The 17,734-nt window shown below is 55.4% G+C and overlaps 1 protein-coding gene across 2 annotated transcripts in view; it reads left to right on the top strand.

Annotated features, from left to right (window-relative positions):
- The window catches only part of INCENP (inner centromere protein), a 30,610-nt gene extending 13,848 nt beyond the window's left edge, over positions 1-16,762 (top strand). Inside the window, exons 6-19 of one of the 2 annotated variants that reach the window (XM_055581074.1) lie at positions 300-357; positions 441-534; positions 1,835-1,886; positions 2,314-2,431; positions 2,853-2,987; positions 8,953-9,062; positions 9,133-9,253; positions 9,551-9,673; positions 10,471-10,593; positions 10,719-10,897; positions 12,643-12,721; positions 12,907-13,014; positions 14,700-14,850; positions 16,285-16,762. In XM_055581074.1, the coding sequence (XP_055437049.1) occupies positions 300-357; positions 441-534; positions 1,835-1,886; positions 2,314-2,431; positions 2,853-2,987; positions 8,953-9,062; positions 9,133-9,253; positions 9,551-9,673; positions 10,471-10,593; positions 10,719-10,897; positions 12,643-12,721; positions 12,907-13,014; positions 14,700-14,850; positions 16,285-16,499 (1,666 nt within the window). In that variant the 3' untranslated portion in view covers positions 16,500-16,762. The remainder of the gene's footprint in view (positions 1-299; positions 358-440; positions 535-1,834; positions 1,887-2,313; positions 2,432-2,852; positions 2,988-8,952; positions 9,063-9,132; positions 9,254-9,550; positions 9,674-10,470; positions 10,594-10,718; positions 10,898-12,642; positions 12,722-12,906; positions 13,015-14,699; positions 14,851-16,284) is intronic. The other variant, XM_055581076.1, reaches the window with a different exon arrangement.
- The last annotated feature ends 972 nt before the right edge of the window (positions 16,763-17,734 follow it).

The raw sequence follows: 17,734 nt of genomic DNA, 5'->3' as shown, positions 1-17,734 counted from the left end.
TCTGGCCAACCGGGTTGACAGGGAGCTGGGAAAGGGCTGACATCCAGAACCCAGGCCCCGATGGGATCTGAGTGAAGCCAGACTCAGAAGCTGACACCCCTCATCTGCCCAGGCCACAGACTTAAAGCACCCAGCATGTGGCTCTGGCTGCCCTGCCTGCCTGGGGCTGTGGGGCTGTAGTTCAGTCTGGGGCATCTGATGGACCCCTCCTGGCTCGCTTCCCCAGGGCACGGGAGAGGGGCTCCCATGGGGAGGCTTGGGCAGGGTGGGTCCCACAGTGCCCCCTGCTCTGCTTCCAGCCCCAAAGAGGAGGAACCCAGCAAGGAAGCTGAGCCTAAGGAGTCAGCCGAGCCAGAGGTAAGTGGGCAGGCCAGGGAGGGGTGGGCTCGAGGCCTGCGAGTCCCGGGGGCAGACTCCTGAAGCCTTGGTTCTTCCCTTAGGTCCCCAAGAACAAGGGCGGGGCGTTGCAGCTCCGTAGCACCACCAACATCACCCTTAGCCCACCCAGCTCACAGCCTGCAGCCAGCAGCCAGGGTGAGTGTGAAGGGCGGCAGGGTGAGTCTCCTGACCTGCTGGTGAGGGACATTCAGGGCTGTGCAGGCCTTGGTAGCCTCTGCCTGACTTTCTCTCAGAAGCGGGGCAAGGCTGGGTTTCTGTGCTGACAGGCCGAGGGTACGTGAGACCCGGGGTGCAGAAATCTTGAGTCTACATGTTTCATCTCCCACCTTTTGGCTGAAGCTGCTGCTGGGTGGAATTGGGTGGCCATGGCCAGTTGGTCCAGGAAGCTGGGGTGGGGCGACCTGAATTAGGGCAGTAACTGTGAACATGCCAGGTCAAAGCCTCAAGCCTCCCTCCAGGGTGGGGAACAGGGAGGGCTGGGTGCTGGGGTGTGAGCACATGGCCTTGTGTTTTGTCTGCCGCTGGCTCACTTCTCACCTCTGGGTCTCCCGGCTGAAAGGGCGGGAGCGCTGCAGGCTCTGCAGCCCTGCCCGCACCTCCCCTGGTTCAAAGTGCAGTAACTGAGGGGGCTTGAACGTGGCTCCCTGGCTTCATGACTGGGTTAGGGACAACGGCCACGCCAGCCCCACAGACCTCAGGGGTCGCTGCTAGAACCCTTTGGAGTAGAGAGCGTTGTGAGGGACTTCCCTGACGGTCCAGTGGCTAAGACACCACACTTCTACTGCAGGGGACATGGGTTCAATCCCTGGCTGGGGAACCAAGATCCTGCATGCCACATGGTGTGGCCCCCCAAAAAAAATAGAAATGTAAAAAGTGTAATAGTGTTGAAGAACCAGGAGAGGGGAGATCGGCCCCTTCTCTTACTAGGGAAACAAAACCTACTGACCAGCACCCCACATGTTGACCGTGCTCGGGAGCACCCCACCCCCACCCCTGTGCCACCCCCAGCGGAAAGGGCCGGAGAGGTCAGGTTTTGAAGCCAGTCCAGGGGCCTGTTAGAGCTTGCAGCTTCCAGTTCTTCCCATGAAAGTCACCCCATGTTAGTGTTAGGCTGGGGAGAGGGGGCAACTGGGCTCTCAGTGTTAAAGGCGGGTGGGACATGCTTGGGGCCCCCTCGATGGGACTGTCTCACCGTTTTCACCCCGGAGGCCAGGCCTGGGGACAAGGGGTCTGTGAACTGGGACAGCATGCTGGCTTTGCACGTCCCGAGATGTGTCAGGACCAGATGGTGCTAAAGTGGATGCTCCTGCCCCTGGCCACCCCAAGATATGCTAGGAAGAGAGCTTGGCCCCTGCCGGGGCTGCTGCCCGTGGGCCCCTTCCCTGGACCCCTCCCCACCCTCCATGCCACCCCCCTGAACCTGCTCTCTCCACAGAGGCCGAGACTGACCAGGCAGATGGCCCCAAGGAGCCACCCCAGAGTGTCAGGTTTGCATCTGGGAAGGGGCATGCAGGCCACCATTCAGAGGGACCCAGAGGGGCGTGAACCCTGAGTCCTTGGCTGGGGAGGGTGGGCACCTGCATTTCCTCTCGGCAGAGGTGGGGCCTGGTGCTCTCACTTAATAAAGGAGACAGCTTCGTGCTGCGGGGTGAGCCTGGCCTGGGGGTGGGCGACGGGATCCCAGATCCCATCTTCCTGGCCGCATGACCTTAGACTGGTTCATTTCCCCTCCTCTGACCAGGCAGCAGAGGGTCAGTCAGGGAGACTCACCTCTGCGGTACCTTTCAGGCTGGAGTCTTGGGGGCTGAGCCCAGTTCTGTTCACAGAGGGGGCACCTTTTCTGGGGCGTGGCGGGGGCGCTGGGGAGGACACCAGGGCCGGCCCCCTGACACCGCTGCCTCCACGCCTCGGCAGGAGGAAGCGCAGCTATAAGCAGGCGGTGAATGAGCTGGACGAGGAGCAGCAGCTGGAGGATGAGGAGCTGCAGCCCCCCAGGAGCAAGACCCCCTCCCCGCCCTGTCCTGCCAGCAAGGTGAGTGCACGTCTGCCCTCCCTCTGCGCCCCTGCCCCACCCCGGGGTCTGGCCCTGGTCTCCTCTGTCCCGCCCCTGGGGCCTGATCCTGGTCTCCTCTGTCCCGCCCCCTAGGGTCTGACCCTGGTCTGTCTGTCCTGCCCCCAGGGTCTGACTCTGGTCTGTCTGTCCTGCCCCCAGGGTCTGACTCTGGTCTGTCTGTCCATGGTCTGTCTGTCCCGCCCCCTGGGGTCTGACCCTGGTCTGTCTGTCCTACCCCCAGGGTCTGACTCTGGTCTGTCTGTCCTGCCTCCTGGGGTCTGACCCTGGTCTGTCTGTCCTGCCCCCAGGGTCTGACCCTGGTCTGTCTGTCCAGCCCCCTGGGGTCTGACCCTGGTCTGTCTGTCCTGCCCCCGGGGCCTGACGCTGGTCCCATCTGCAGGTGGTGCGGCCCCTCCGGACCTTCCTGCACACCGTGCAGAGGAACCAGATGCTCATGACCCCGACCTCGACCCCCCATGGCAACATCATGAAATCCTTCATCAAGCGCAACACTCCTCTGCGCGTGGACCCCAAGGTGAGGAGCTGCCAGGGTCTGGGCCAAGGCAGGTTGTGGCCCGGCCCACCAGTCAGGGGCCAGCTCGAGCCTCTGTGGCCCCAGGCTGCCTCGACCCTGGGGACTGTCCCATCCCCTTGGGCTCCGCCTGGCCACCTCAAGGCTTGGCCGGCTCCGGGTGGCCTCCCAGGTCCTGGGTCCTGGGCCGGGAAGTTACAGAACTGGCCTGGCTGGCCACCACCATGACTGTCCATCCCCACACACACACCATTCCCTCCCGGTGGCCTGAGTAGTTAAAGTGAAGGACACATGTGGACACTGATTTGCTGGGGATGAGGGCTGGGTGATGCCAGAGGAGTTGACACTGGTGAGAGGTGGGCAGGCCCCAAGCAGACTTACTGGCGTCACCAGGAGGGTGGTCTGCCTTCCAGGTCTCCCCCAACCTGGCATTAACTCTTGGCTTTTTCCCTGTCTCCTCTCCTCCACAGAGCAGCTTCGTTGTAAGTAAGGCCTTCCCCTTCCTCGTAACCTAGCTCCACGCAGCACTTACCCGCTGTGGCCCTGTCTCTGAAACTGACAGCACCTGTAGAGGCACTAACATCATTGATGGGAGCGTTAAGGGGGCCGGAGGAGGGAGGTGAAGCCGAGGTGCTGGCAGGCTGGGAGGAGGCGTCTCAGAGCCTCCCTGAGGCAGGAGGCAGCAGAGCGGGTGTGACCTGCAGCCTGTCCCCGGGGCCGCATCTTGCAGTGTCCCCCCACCCTCCCCACCCCCGACCACCTCCTTCCGGCCTCCCTCCCTCCCTCCCTCTTCCCTGTTGCTGGGCTCATCCTCAGGGTCTGGGGCTGTGAAGAGAACAGACAAGGCTTCTCTGATCCCAGGCCACCGAGATTTACTGGGTTGCAGACCTGAGTTGCTGCCTTGAGGGGCAGGGCAGTGCGGGGAAAGGAGGGCCAGGTCCGCTGGGTGACACTTTCTAGAACGGTCAGTGTCATCCCTTCAGAAAGAAAGCCACAGGAGCTGTTCTCTTCTCAGATGTCCCAGAGCCAGGCTGGACTACCGGCCGTGTGCAGGGAGCCGTAGGGCACTGGGACCGGCTTGGGCCACGGTCCTGGCTCCCAGGGTCTCCTGCGCAGCTGCAGAGCTACAGTCCCCGCAGTCCTTTAGTGTCCGCTGGAGCTTTAAAGGGTCTCCTACCAGGAGGGCTTCTGCCTCCAGCCGAGGGTCTTAGGGCCTCAGCTTGGCAGTCAAGGGGCTTCCCCACAGCTGCACAGGCAGGCCCTGAACTTGCCTCTCCTGCAAGAAGGCTGGTCCCATCTGGGTGGACAGGGCTGGGGCATGCCATACAGTATGCCAGGGAGCAGCTGTGTGGTCCTTATGCACCTGTTTTTGTGCCAGGGCCCTGCTGGGCATCTGTGCCCATAGCAGTGAACCAACCCTGGGCTTGTTCCTCCTACGAGGAACTACCCGTGCCCCACCCAGACTGCTTGGAGCCTCACAGGGCCTGTGGGGATGAACAAGGGATCTAGGAAGCTGCCCTTCCCAGCTGTGGGGAGCCCAGGTCTCTGCACGGGGCATCTGGTGGGTAGGACAGTCCTCAAAGAGACCAAGGGACCTACACAGGTCTCTGTGGCCTTGGACCATTTCCTAACCTTTGGGCCTGCATTTCTTTGGCTATGAAATGTGGAGACAGTGGTCCATTCATGCAGACCCAGTGAACCAGAGAGTACTGTATGTCAAGCCCCCAGCACAGGGCTCGGCACGGAGTGGTAGTTTAATGAATGGCAGAGATGCTGCTCAGTTGAGGCCCCTGGAGGCAGAAGGGGCTGTGCAAGCTTTTGGATTCTTCCTGCTCTCTGCCCTGGCCTTGACGGGGGCGTCTGGGGAGCAGCCCACCTCTCAGGGTTGGGGCAGAGAGGAAGCACGGGTTCTATGGCATAAGTAACTCTTGTTTTCCTTCTGTGAGATTCACAGTGCAACAGGATAAATTCTGTGACCTGGACTGGGAAACCCTAACACCTGAACTTCAGGACAAGAGCCTGTTTTTCTGAGCCCTGCTGGGAGCAGGAGTCTGGCGCGTGGGGAGGGTGGGGTAGGAAGAGAGGGCGGGCACTCTCTGGGTGCCACGTGGCCTTTGTTTCCCCGGTGCTTTCCTCACAGGCCAGCAGGCAGGGTGGCCTCTCGCTGGGTTCCCCTGGGTCTGGGTGGTTGGAGAGCAAAAAGCCACCTGCTCCTTCCCTGAGGGGGCCTCCTAAAGGCCAGCGTCCTCCTCCAGCCTGGCTCCTAGGCTCAGGGTCATCTCTGTTTCCATTTCTCTCTCCATCTTCTAAAAAAAACTTTACAGTAAAATTTATGTTAAAAATGATCATACAGTAAAATCTATACTTTGTGAAAGTATAGGTTATGTAACCCCCTGCCACAATTGGGGTGCAGAGCAGTTCCATCCCCCCCCAAAACTCTGTCCCCCACCCACAACCCATGTTCTCCATCACTATAGTTTTGGCTTTTTGAGAGTCACGAGGGGAATCATGACAGGTGATACCTCTTGAGATTGGCATCTCAGCCATTACATTTGAAGTCAGTTTCTGGTAGACAGCATATAGTTGAGTCATGGTGGTTTTGTTTTGTCTTTTCTTTTTAAAATCTAACAGTGTCTGATTTATTTTGTTGTATGTTTGGATTTAAGGATTTAAGTCTACTGTTTTATTATTGTCGGCTGTAACATTATTTTTTTCCTTCTGTTTCCCTTTCTTGCCTTCTTTTGGGGGTCCCTTGAACATTTTTTAGTATTCCATTTTAATTTGTCTTCCACGATTTGGACTGTATCATTTTGAGTGTTTTTTGGTGTTTGTTCTGAGCCATTACATACTTAACTTTCACAATCGCTTTAGCATCTGTATCTTATCAGTTACCTGTAGGCGCCTTGACTCCCTGCTGTGTGTGAACCTTGTCTTTCGTGTTTCATCTCCATACATCGACAGCCCTGGCAGAATAATTTTTGCTTTCAACTGTCAAACATTTTAAAGAAACTTGAGAGGAAAGGAAGTCTGTTGATATTTACCCCGATGTTTATCATTTCTGTTCTGCATTTTCGATGTTTTCTTTTGCTATCATTTCTCTTCCATCTGAAAAACACACTTTAGCAATTTTTTGAGAACAAGTCTGCTGGCAGCAAATTCTCTAGTTTTCCTTTGAGAAAGTTCATTTATGAAGGATATTTTCACTGAATAAGTGGAATTCTCGAGTAACAGTTCTTTCCTTTTAGCAATCTTAAAATGTGCCATTTCTGTCTGGCCTCCACACTTTCTGATGTCAGTCAAATGATTGCTCCCTGTTAATGTGTCTTTTTTTCCGGTGCTTGCTTTTCAGATTTTTTCCCTTTGTATTAAGTGAATTTTTTGTTTGTTTGTTTTGTTTTTTCAAGCTATGCTGGATCTTCGTTGCGGCATGCAGGCTTTTCTCCTGTGGCAGGTGGGGGCTCCTCTCTAGTTGTGGCGCGCGGGCTTCTCATTGCCGTGGCTTCTCTTATTGTGGAGCATGGGCTCTAGGCACGTGGGCCTCAGCAGTTGTGGCACATGGGCTCAGTAGTTACGGGGTTCCAGGCTCTGGAGCGCAGGCTCAGTAGTTGTGGCGTGTGGGCTTATCTGATCCACAGCACTCAGGATCCTCCCAGCTCAAGGATCAAACCCATGTCTCCTATATTGGCAGGTGGATTCTTTACCACTCAGTCATCAGGGAAGCCCTGTATTATTAAGTTATTAGCAGTTTGATTCTTTTCTGGCTGGGTATGTGTTTCCTTGGATTTATCCTGTTTAAGTTTTGATGACCTCAGCTTCCCTGGTGGCTCAGATGGTAAAGCGTCTGCCTGCAGTGCGAGAGACCCAGGTTTGATCCCTGGGTTGGGAAGATCCCCTGGAGAAGGAAATGACAACCCACTCCAGTACTCTTGCCTGGAAAATTTCATGGACTGAGGAGCCTGGTGGGCTACAGTCCATGGGGTCGCAAAGTCGGACACGACTGAGCGACTTCACTTCACCTCACTTCACTTTAATCTGTAGATTTATATCTTTCTGCAGCTCTGGGCATTTTCAGCCATTATTTCTTCAAGGTTCGTTGTTTTGTTTTGTTTTTTTTTCTCCCCAGCATTTCATAAACCTTTTGTTGTCATCCCACAGTTCCTTCAGGCTCTGTTAATTTTTCTTCAATATCTTTTCTCTCTGTGCATAGACTGGATCCATTTTATTGATTTATCTTCAAGTTTTCTCCATTCTGCTGTTGGGTCCATCCACTGAATTTTTTTTTCAGTTACTGTATTTTTAGTTCCAAAATTTCCATTTGATTCTTCTTTAGATCTTTTACTTGCTGAGAGTTTCTATTTTTCCAGTTTCTTACGAATCCTCTGATGACTTATTAAAGCATTTTTGTCATAGCTGTGTTAAAGTCTTTGTCAGGTAATTCCAACATGTCATCTTGGCATTGGTGTCTGTTGATTGTCTTTTCCCATGGGAGTTAAGATTTCCCTGGTTCTTTTATGCTGAGTAATTTGGGATTGCATCCTGGACATTTTGAATATGATGTTAGGAGTGAGTTAAAGTTGCTCAGTCATATCCGACTCTTGCCAACCCCCTGGGCTGTAGCCTGCCAGGCTCCTCTGTCCATGGAATTCTCCAGGCAAGAATACTGGAGTGGGCTGCCATTACCTTCTCCAGGGGATCTTCCTGACCCAGGGATCAAACCTGGGTCTCCCACATTGCAGGCAGATTCTTTACTGTCTGAGCCACCAGGGAAGCCCTATGTTAGGAGACTGGGTCTTGTTTAAATCTTATGGAGAATGTTATTGTTTGCTTTAGTGGCAATCCGCTGGTCCCGGCTGTGGTTCCAGCCTGCTTTCTGTGGCCTGTGGTTCCAGCGTCAGTTCATATTTCCAAGCTTTCACAGTGCTGTTTGGACCTGTCCAGGTGCACCAGTCAGCGGTCAGGCTGGGATCTGGCAGGGGGCCTGTGGCTTTAGTTCTCAAAGTTTCAGGTGTGATAGTGCAGGGATTGAACCCGTGTCTCCTGCACTGACAGGCAGATTCTTCATCACTGAACCACCAGGGAAGCCCTGAAACAACTAATACTTTTAAAAAGTTGTTTTTGAAATTATTATGTAGCCATATCATAAGAAGTGTGAAAAATAAAGAGAAAAAATGGCATCTCTCATCTACCTCTGCAGCCTATAGTAAACCTCTGTTAGCATATGGCAGTATTATCTTTTCTTTTTTTTTCAACTGTTAGGAAATAGTTAATACACACAAAACTATGTGTGTACAGTCATAAAGTTATTACACATATAATAAAAAATTAATACACGTACCCACCCAGGGGCTTCCCTTGTGGCTCAGCTGGTAAAGAATCCACCTGCAATGCGGGAGACCTGGGTTCAATCCCTGGGTTGGGAAGATCCTCTAGAGAAGAGAATGGCTACCCACTCCAGTATTCTGGCTTGGAGAATTCTATGGACTGTATAGTCCATGGGGTCACAAAGAGTCGGACAGGACTGAACGACTTTGAGTTTCACCCACCCACCCCCTTAAATAGAACATTAACAGTAACTTTAAAAACTGCCTTTCTGTCCCTTCCCAATCCCGTTCTTCATTCTATTTTCAAATATACTTTTTACGTATCTAGACTCAGAACATACATCCAATGTTAAGCCTGACTTTTGTGTTGCCCAGGACTTGACCAGGCCCAGGTGAGGGCACACGTGTCTCAGGCCCCTGGGAGGCCTTTGGATTCCCCCAGGAGAGAGACCGAAGCCCCAGGCCTCCATCTGGGTGGGAATGGAGGCCCGTTTGGGGTGATTTTGACTCTCAGAAGCAGTCTGGTGCTGCTGCCTGTCTGGCGGGGTTGGGAGGGGTGGTTGCTGTGGGGGTCCCAGGGCAACGTCTGGGGGTCATCCTGGCCCAGCACCGGGCTGTGCTCGCTCACTCCCTACCCCCCACCCCAGGAGAAGGAGCGGCAGCGCCTGGAGAACCTGCGGCGGAAGGAGGAGGCCGAGCAGCTCCGCAGGCAGAAGGTGGAGGAGGACAAGCGCCGGCGGCTGGAGGAGGTGAAGCTGTAAGTGCCCCCGTGCCCTGCAGCCCACCCAGCCTCGCTGGGCCCCCGTGACCAGCCTGTGTGCCCGCAGGAAGCGCGAGGAGCGCCTCCGCAAGGTGCTGCAGGCCCGGGAGCGGGTGGAGCAGATGAAGGAGGAGAAGAAGAAGCAGATCGAGCAGAAGTTTGCTCAGATCGACGAGAAGACAGAGAAGGTGCGGGCCTGGGCTGTGGGTGGCAGCTCAGTGGACTGGACCCATGGGGACCTTACCGGTCTCCTGCCCCATATCCTCCTGTCCGTCATGGGCCCTGCGTTCTGTTCCATGTGGAGGGTGGAAGGTCTGCTCTGGAGCAAGCACAGGACTGCCTCCTGGCTGCCCCCTCTCCGGGGCTGTGGGAGCAAGCCAGATCCATGGGGACTCGGAGTATCCGTCACGCAGAGTACCGAGCCCCCCTCCAAAGGGTTGAGTGAGGGGGCTGTTCCGATGGGCATCTGGGCATGGGCTCCGCAGGCCAAGGAGGAGCGGCTAGCAGAGGAGAAGGCCAGAAAGAAGGCAGCAGCTAAGAAGATGGAGGAGGTGGAGGCGCGCAGGAAGCAGGAGGAGGAGGCACGGAGGCTCAAGTGGCTGCAGCAGGTGCGAACACCGGGCGCGGCCGCAGGGAAGAGGTGGGGGAGTCTGCAGGACCCCGAGGACCGCTGGGCACACGCCGCTGCACCAGGTTGATCCTGGTGGATCTTGTCACCTTGAGCTCGGAAGGAGCTGCAGCAGAGGCTGTGGAGATGGGGATGGTGACGGCGACCTGCCTTGTGTTTTCTGCAGAGGCAGCAGTTTGAGGGCTAAGTCCATGGCCTCGGGAGCCAGACTTCCAATTTCATTTCTGCCCTGTTAGCTGTGTGACCTTGGGTGGGTTCCTTGACCTCTCTGTGCTTCATTTCCTTCAGGTAACAGTGGTATCTACTTGATAGGGTTGTTGTGAGGATTAGGATTAAGATTACAGGGCTTCCCTGGTGGCTCAGATGGTAAAGAATCCACCTGCAATGTGGGAGACCTGGGTTTGATCCCTGGGTCAGGAGCAACCCACTCCAGTATTCGTGCCTGTAGAATCCCCATGGACAGAGGAGCCTGGCGAACTACAGTCCATGGGGACACAAAGAGTCGGACACGGCTGAGAAACTAAGCACAGCACATAAATTTACAGGCCTACCTATTCCTGAGACCTCAGTCTTATGACTCTCAGTCAGTCAGTCAGTCAGTTCAGTCGCTCATGACTCTAGGGGATGCAAATCTGGCATTAGGGGGTTGCAAGACTAGTGGCTGAAACGTATGAAGCATTTACATAGTGCCAGCCACTGTTCTAAGTGCGTCGTGTATATAAACCCAGCAGTCTCATGAGGCGTGGCCGTAACTGTTGTCCATGTTTTATCAACGAGGACAAACCAGGCCAGAGGGCTTGTGTGACCCGCCTGGTGTCCTCCAGCTCCAGGGTCTGGCTCCAGTCTGTAAACATGCTACAGCAGCAAAAGTTGTTGCGGGATGCCTCTCAGGCCGGTCAGGTGCTCCTTGTGGACGGGGCTTTGGTGGGGTGTCCTGGGCTCACGCCCCTCTTCCTCCCCAGACGCTTTGTGGCCCCTGCAGCCCGGGCTGGCCTGCGGGCCCTAACCACGCTCCCTGTTGACAGGAGGAAGAGGAGCGGCGGCACCAGGAGCTGCTGCAGAAGAGGAGGGAGGAGGAGCAGGAGCGGCTGCGGAAGGCAGCCGAGGCCAGGAGGCTGGCAGAGCAGCGCGAGCAGGAGCGGCAGCTGGCGGAGCAGCGCGAGCAGGAGCGGAAGAGGGAGCAGGAGCGGCTGCAGGCCGAGAGGTGAGCGGCCGGGTGGGTGGCCCACCCCCTGGGGGCCACGCTGTCCTCCTGTGCGTGTGGTTGACACAGGTGTAGCCATGACCCAGGGGCAGCTCCCACCTTCACTCGGGGGTCTGGAAAAGAAGGTTTCCCTTCTTCCTATAGGCTTCCTTGGTGGCTCAGATGGGAAAGAATCTTCCTGCAGTGCAGGAGACCCGGGTTCAATCCCTGGGTCAGGAGGATCCCCTGGAAAAGGGAATGGCTACCCACTCCAGTATTCTGGCCTGGAGAATCCCCGTGGACAGAGGAGCCTAGTGGGCTGCAGTCCATGGGGTCACAGAGAGTCAGACATGACTGAGAAACTGACGCTTTGCAAAACAGGGAGGCTTTTTTTCTCTTGGCTCCAAACCAGGCAGACCACCCAAACATGGTGTGTTGGCTGCTGGAGATTTGAGGAGTACGGGGCAGAGTCACTCAGGACTTTGTCTTCATTCTGCCTCAAGCCGGATAAGCTGAGCCCTTTGGTGTGTTTTTTTCTCAGCTGACATGAGGCAGGGAGGTTGCAGGATGAGCCAGCATTTCTCAGCAGTCGCTGAGGGTCTTTGGGTGGGAGCGTCCCACCAAAAAGGATGCCCTCTGGCGTCCTTGGCTCTTGCCCACCACTCTGCTCCTCTATTCTGATGATGACTCGGGTTGCGTCCCATCAACATTTCCTGGCTGCCCCCCACCCCCATTGGGGACCATGGTGGATGAGCCCTTTCAGAGACAGGGGTCTCTGCGATAGGCAAGATTTCCACACTTAGTTCCACCGCTGTTTATCCAAGGCCAGTCCCTGTGCCTGGTTGTGCTGGGTCCTGGGGGTGCCAGGGAGGATAAACCAGTCACCGTTGGCCCCGAGCTGTATGGGGCCCTATGCCTGTGTGTAGACATAGAGAACTCTGCCTGTGCATGTGTAAACACACGGGCAGACCTCAGCCCAGGCCCTGCCTCCACTTCCTAGGAAACACCAGGTGTCTACGTGGGGTACCCCTGGTGGGGGGGTCCACGTGCATGGGGGGTCCACTGCCAGGGGGCTCACTGCATCAGGGCTGTCTCCCGTGCTTGATGATTGGCACAAAGGTGTCCTTTGACCTGTGGGCAGAGTCAGAGACAGGAGCCTGGGAAGGGAGCAGAGGGTGGCAGCTGGTGTGGTTTTAGAATTGGATGTGTGCTAGGCAGCACCAGGGGCTTCGAGGGGACGGACAGTGGTTTGGTGGTCATAATGGTTGGCAGCTATACGCCTTCCACCCATTTCCTTGTTTAAACCTGTGGCCGGCACACCAGCAGCTCCACCTCCAGAGGGGCACACAGGTTCAGAGAGGTTCCGTGATTTGTTCAGGGTCATCCAAGCAAGTACACGGAGGTGGCCCGTGAGCAGCCCCGCCCGGCTTCACGTCAGGCCCGGGTGTGGGCCTGCGGTCAGGATGAGTGGCAGTGACTCGGAAGACCTCATTTCACTCTCCTGTCAACTCTGGAGGAAAGGAGCTGGGTTCCCATCGTACGGCAGATAAGAGCGAGGTGCAGGGTTGTGGAGGAGGGGGCCCCAGCTTGGTGGCCCCGAAGCCCAGCACCCCCACCCTGTCGGGTGTGCACGCCAGCCTCCGGTGTAGCTGCTGGCCCTCAGCTGGCGTGCCCGCCCTGCCAGTGGGCCAGGGGGCCTGGCTTCCCTGGCAGGGACGAACAGGGGCTCAGCTTCCCACCCTGACGTGCTCTGTCTCGGTCCTCAGGGAGCTGCAGGAGAGAGAGAAGGCCTTGCGGTTACAGAAGGAGCGGTTGCAGCGGGAGCTGGAGGAGAAGAAGAGAAAGGTAACGGGGGGCCGGGCGTGTGGCTCCCGCGGGCTCTGCACTGAGCTCTGGGCTGGGGCGGCCTGGCCCCAGTGGTTCGGGCAGGAGCTGCTGTGCCTGCCTGGCTGTGCTGGGGTTGGCGCAGAGGAGGGGAGCGCACTCCCCTGGTCTGTGACATCCTGCCTCCTGCTGTCTCCGGGCCCCAGGAAGAGCAGCAGCGTCTGGCTGAGCAGCGGCTGCAGGAGGAACAGGAGAAGAAGGCCAAGGAGGCCGCGGCTGCCAGCAATAGCCTGAATGTGACCGTGGACGTGCAGGTGAGCCCCGGGCATCAGGGCGGAGACGGCCCCCGTCTCTGATGATTCTCTTCCCAGGAGCTGGAGGCACAGGCTGAGTAAATTAGGACCATGAGAAAGAGGGGGCTTCCCTGTGGCTCAACTGGTAAAGAATCCACCTGTAATGAGGGAGACCTGGGTTCGATCCCTGGGTTGGGAAAATCCCCTGGAGAAGGGAAAGGCTACCCACTCCAGTATTCTGGCCTGGAGAATTCCATGGACCGTACAGCCCATGGGGTTGCAAAAAGTTGAACACGACTGAGCGACCTTCACTTCCCTTCATGAGAAACAGGAAGGATACAATCAGCCCATTTGTTTTTTTCTCCCCCCACTATTTTTGATATATGTATTGTTCTTTATTCTGAAAGTAGAAAGTAGTTAAAAAAAAAAAAAAAATTGAACTTTATAAAAGAATACAAAGCAAAAGAAAGGTGCCCTCAAAAGGAAAAGTCTAAGTCTGGTGTATTTCTTTCTATATTTAAACATTCATAAATATTTTGTACACACTTTTTCTCATGCACACATAAGTATAGTTTTTTAAATGGGCCCAGACTGTACATACCGTCTCAGTCTGTTCGTGCTGCTACAACAAATGACCCTAGACTGGGCGGCTTAAACAGCAGACACGCTGGAAGTCCAGGGTCAAGGCACTGGCAGGTGAGCGGCCTCCTCCGGTTCACAGATGGCCGTCTTCTCGCTGTGTCCTCACATGGCTGGAGGGGAGAGGGCGCTCTCTGGGGTCTTTTCTAAGGGAACTGAACCCACTGAGGAGGGCTGTGCCTCCCAAAGGTCCCACCTCCAGATACCATCACACTGGGGATTAGGATTTATCATAGGAATGTGGGGGAAGAATACAAACATTCAGTCCAGAACACATACCCTTTGGCAGCTTGATTTTTTTTTTTTTCCTCCTTTTTTTTGTGTGTGTTTAATGTGTTATACACGCCTGTTTCCCCTCCTTTTTTTTTTGCTTGTTTAATGTATTGTACACGCCTGTTTCCCTTCCTTTTTTTTTTGCGTGTTTAATGTGTTGTACACGCCTGTTTCACCTCCTTTTTTTTGCTTGTTTAATGTGTTGTACACACCTGTTTCCCCTCCTTTTTTTTTTTGCTTCTTTAATGTATTGTACACGCCTGTTTCACCTTTTTTTTGCTTGTTTAATGTATTGTACACACCTGTTTCACCATTTATTAATTTCCTTTGGTGGCTGTGTTCCACTTAGTTGGTACCAGAATTTCTTTAATCAGCCCTTCCCGACAAGCATTTAGGCTGTTAATGCTGTTACAGACGGATATAGTGTGAGGAAGGGTTTTCGTTGCAGTATAGTTTAGGATGTTGAAAACTTGGAAGGTCGCTGAACCAGGTGGTTAAATTACAAATCATGGAGTTCCCAGTGCAGTGCCCTGCAGCCATTCAAAGGACATACACACACATACACACACTGACCTGGAAGAACGTTTGTAACACACTTTTACATGAAAAAGGAAGACACAAGAGTCATGTATGTGGCATGTTTTTTTTTTTCCCCAATCAAAAAGCGACCCCTGAACCTTTTTCTTTCTTTTCCCTGTGAAACGAGGGAAGGTGGCCAGAGCCTGGTGCTTCTCAGCTTCAGGAGAGGCCAGCATGCAGGGTGGGCAGCCAGTAGCCATGTTCATCTTTTCCAGTCTCCAGCTTGTAGCTCGTATCAGATGACCCCTCAGGGGCACAGGGCCCCCCCCAAGATCAATGCGGATGACTACGGGATGGATCTGAACAGTGATGACTCCACCGATGACGAGGCCCATCCCCGGAAGCCCATCCCCAGCTGGGCCCGAGGTGAGCAGGGCCTGGAGCTCCCCAGGAGGGCGGGTCCCCACTTGTGACTCCGAGGGCTTGGTGGCTGTGGGTGTCAGGAGCCCATTGTGCCCATGGGCTGGCAGCTTGAGTCTTGGGCCAACTCTGCATCGGACCTCCGGACGCTGCTGGAAAGGGTGGGTGCCCTGTGACCAGTGGGCTCACCTGTAGACCAGATTTACGGTGATGGGTGCCTCCATTCTCAGCAGATGTGTTAGATCCTGGCTGACTGCTGGCAGGCGTGGTGCTGGGTATTCCGCCTCAGACTCTGGCCTCCCCCTGGGAGCCCCACCCAGCAGGCCAGATAGACCCAAATATGTCGCCTGGGATGGGAATAGAGCTCAGAGAGGTAGCGGGGCTTTGGCCGTGCATAAAGACCTGGAGCAGGGGTTCTGGCCAGCTGGTGGCGGGAGTTGGGGGTGGAGATGGGGGACCTTGAGCAGGATTGGTCCCCGAGTTTACACGTCTCTAAACGGGAGTGTGGGTGAGTTTGAAGGTGCTTTAGGCCTGGGTCCAAAGCTTGTGGGAGTGAGCAAGGCCAGTGGGTGCCCATCTCACAGAGCTGGCCGAGCTGGGAGCGGGGTGGGCCTCACTCCCCTGAGGAAGGGCCCAGAGCCCCGGAAGCTCAGCCCTCTACAGACCACAGGCCCTGTGAGTCTCACCTCATCTAAACCCCACAGTAACGGGAATCTGACTCCATCTCCTTAATAGTAAGTCATTCTGGAGGTGGCAGCTGGCAGGAGTCAGCGTGGCTGGGATGCCAGGCTAATTGTGGTTGACCTCGACCAGCCCACTTGAACTCTCAGTTTTCCCATCTGGAATGGGGGTGCTGAGAGCACCCAGCTGAGAAGGGCTACTGATGACGAAGCACATTAGTGCAGGAAGGCCTGGTACGAGGCAAGCGCTGGGCACGCATTCTGCCACCCTGACCCCCTGGGTTCCTCCTCAGCTTCACTCTAGGCTCTGAGCCTCCAGCAGCCCCAGCCTGCACTGTACGTGATGGGGCTGGCAGTGTTGATGTCACGAGTAGCCGATCAAGGCCTTCAAGCATGGTGTCAAATGTGTTGGTCTGGGAGCTGGACTTGTCTTCAGACCCCAGCTCTGCCGGTCACCAGCTGTGTGCCTTTGGGCAGGTCTCACCGAGGTGGCCGTGGTGGTCTCACAATGAGGCGGTCATGCAGTGACCTCAGCCAAGTGCCTGGCTCACGTGAGCTGCCAGAACAGGGCTTGCAGGAGCGGGCAGTGAGGGGTTATCGCTGTTTTGTGGAGGAGGACTCTGAGGAGAGTTGATGTGGCAGGAGGTGGGGGAGTGATGAGGCGGAGAGGTTGACAGGGGTTCTGTGGGGGGGCAGGGAGACGGGAGGAGGCTCAGGGGGAACCCAGGGCAGTGAGCCAGCCCTTCATGTGCCCCCGCAGGCACCCAGCTCAGCCAGGCCGTCATCCGCCAGTATTACCAGCCCCCAGACCTTATGGACCTCTTTGGAAGCCTCCTCCAACTGGACTTGGAGGAAATCTTTCAGAAGAGCAAGCCCCGCTACCATAAGCGCACCAGCTCCGCCGTGTGGAACTCGCCGCCCCTGCAGGGCCCCAGGGTCCCTGGCAGCCTGGCCTACAGCCTGAAGAAGCACTGAGCCAGGCCCGCGGGCCCGCTCGACCATCTCGGCCTTTGTCTGTGTCTGTCTGTCCATCTCTCTGTTGACCTACTGCCCTCCTGCCTGGTATCCTGTCACTGAGGGTTTGGTCAGGTGTATATAAACGTCCTCTGAGTCATGGGTGAAGAGCGGCCCATCCCCACCTGGTCTGTGGACAGCACTCTGTAAATAGATTGTTCGAGTTCAGCTGAATTTTAGCCTCTAGTATTTGAAAGCTAGATTAATAAAGTCTATTCCTTTAAGCCTGCTGTGGGTATCATGGTACCAGGGCTTCTCTGCACAAAGCCCTGAACCCTGGCTCTGTCTTGGGCCACCGGAGGGGCCAGAGGAGGAGGTATATGTCAAGGTCAGCTGGATCCCACCCCCAGAGAGGCCGATGGGACAGGCAATTCTGATGGCAGCCCTGAACAACCCTGAGAAACACTTCAGTTACTTTCGTGTTGAGGCAGGTGACATTACAAGCCTGTTTTTCTGGGCACCGCCCTGCCTGGAAAGAGGGGCTCGTTCAGTGGGTCAGACTTGGAGTTGAGGTCAGAGTTGGGCTCTTGACACAGCTCTGCCACTTAACACAGGCCCTCAGCCCCTCCACGCCTCAGGTTCCATCTACCCTCGCCGCACAGATGCTGAAAGGACTTTAGAACATGGACAGGCCACTGAAGCAGATCTGGGTGAGGAAGGGGATGTCTCTTGAAACTACCTCGGGACCAGTACGTGCAAGCAGCTGGGATGTTTCTCCAGCAAAACCAGGCAGCCGCCAGGTTCAGTGCTCATTAGCCGCCTCATTAAATGCTTCTCCACGGAAGCTGGCCCCGCCCCACTGCCGCCAGCTGTGTGCTAAACCTGCCGTAGCTCCATCTCCTTCTCCAGCTCCTGGGATGGGGGTTGGTGAACTTGGGCCTATGGGCAAATCAAGTCACAGTCCGTTTTTGTTAAGTTTTATTGGAACCCGCTGTATAGACATGAATTAACTACTGTCCCCATCTGCCCTGCTGAGGGCAGAGTTAAGGAGTTACATCAGAGGCCTAATGTTTCCCAAAGGTGAGAGTATTTATTCTATACCTTTACAGAAAATGTTCGCTGACCCTACTTCAGGACAAAATCAAGGCTGAATATAAGAGATTTTTTTAAATGAGCAAAGAGTGAATACACATAACAGGCTGAGATCTAGAAGACTCCACCCATGAAAAGAAAAACATTTTACTATTCATTTAAAC

The sequence above is a fragment of the Bubalus kerabau genome, chromosome 5 (assembly GCF_029407905.1).
Source record: "Bubalus kerabau isolate K-KA32 ecotype Philippines breed swamp buffalo chromosome 5, PCC_UOA_SB_1v2, whole genome shotgun sequence".
In the NCBI taxonomy this organism is placed as follows: Eukaryota; Metazoa; Chordata; class Mammalia; order Artiodactyla; family Bovidae; genus Bubalus; species Bubalus kerabau.
This window is presented reverse-complemented; position numbering and strand designations above follow the sequence as displayed.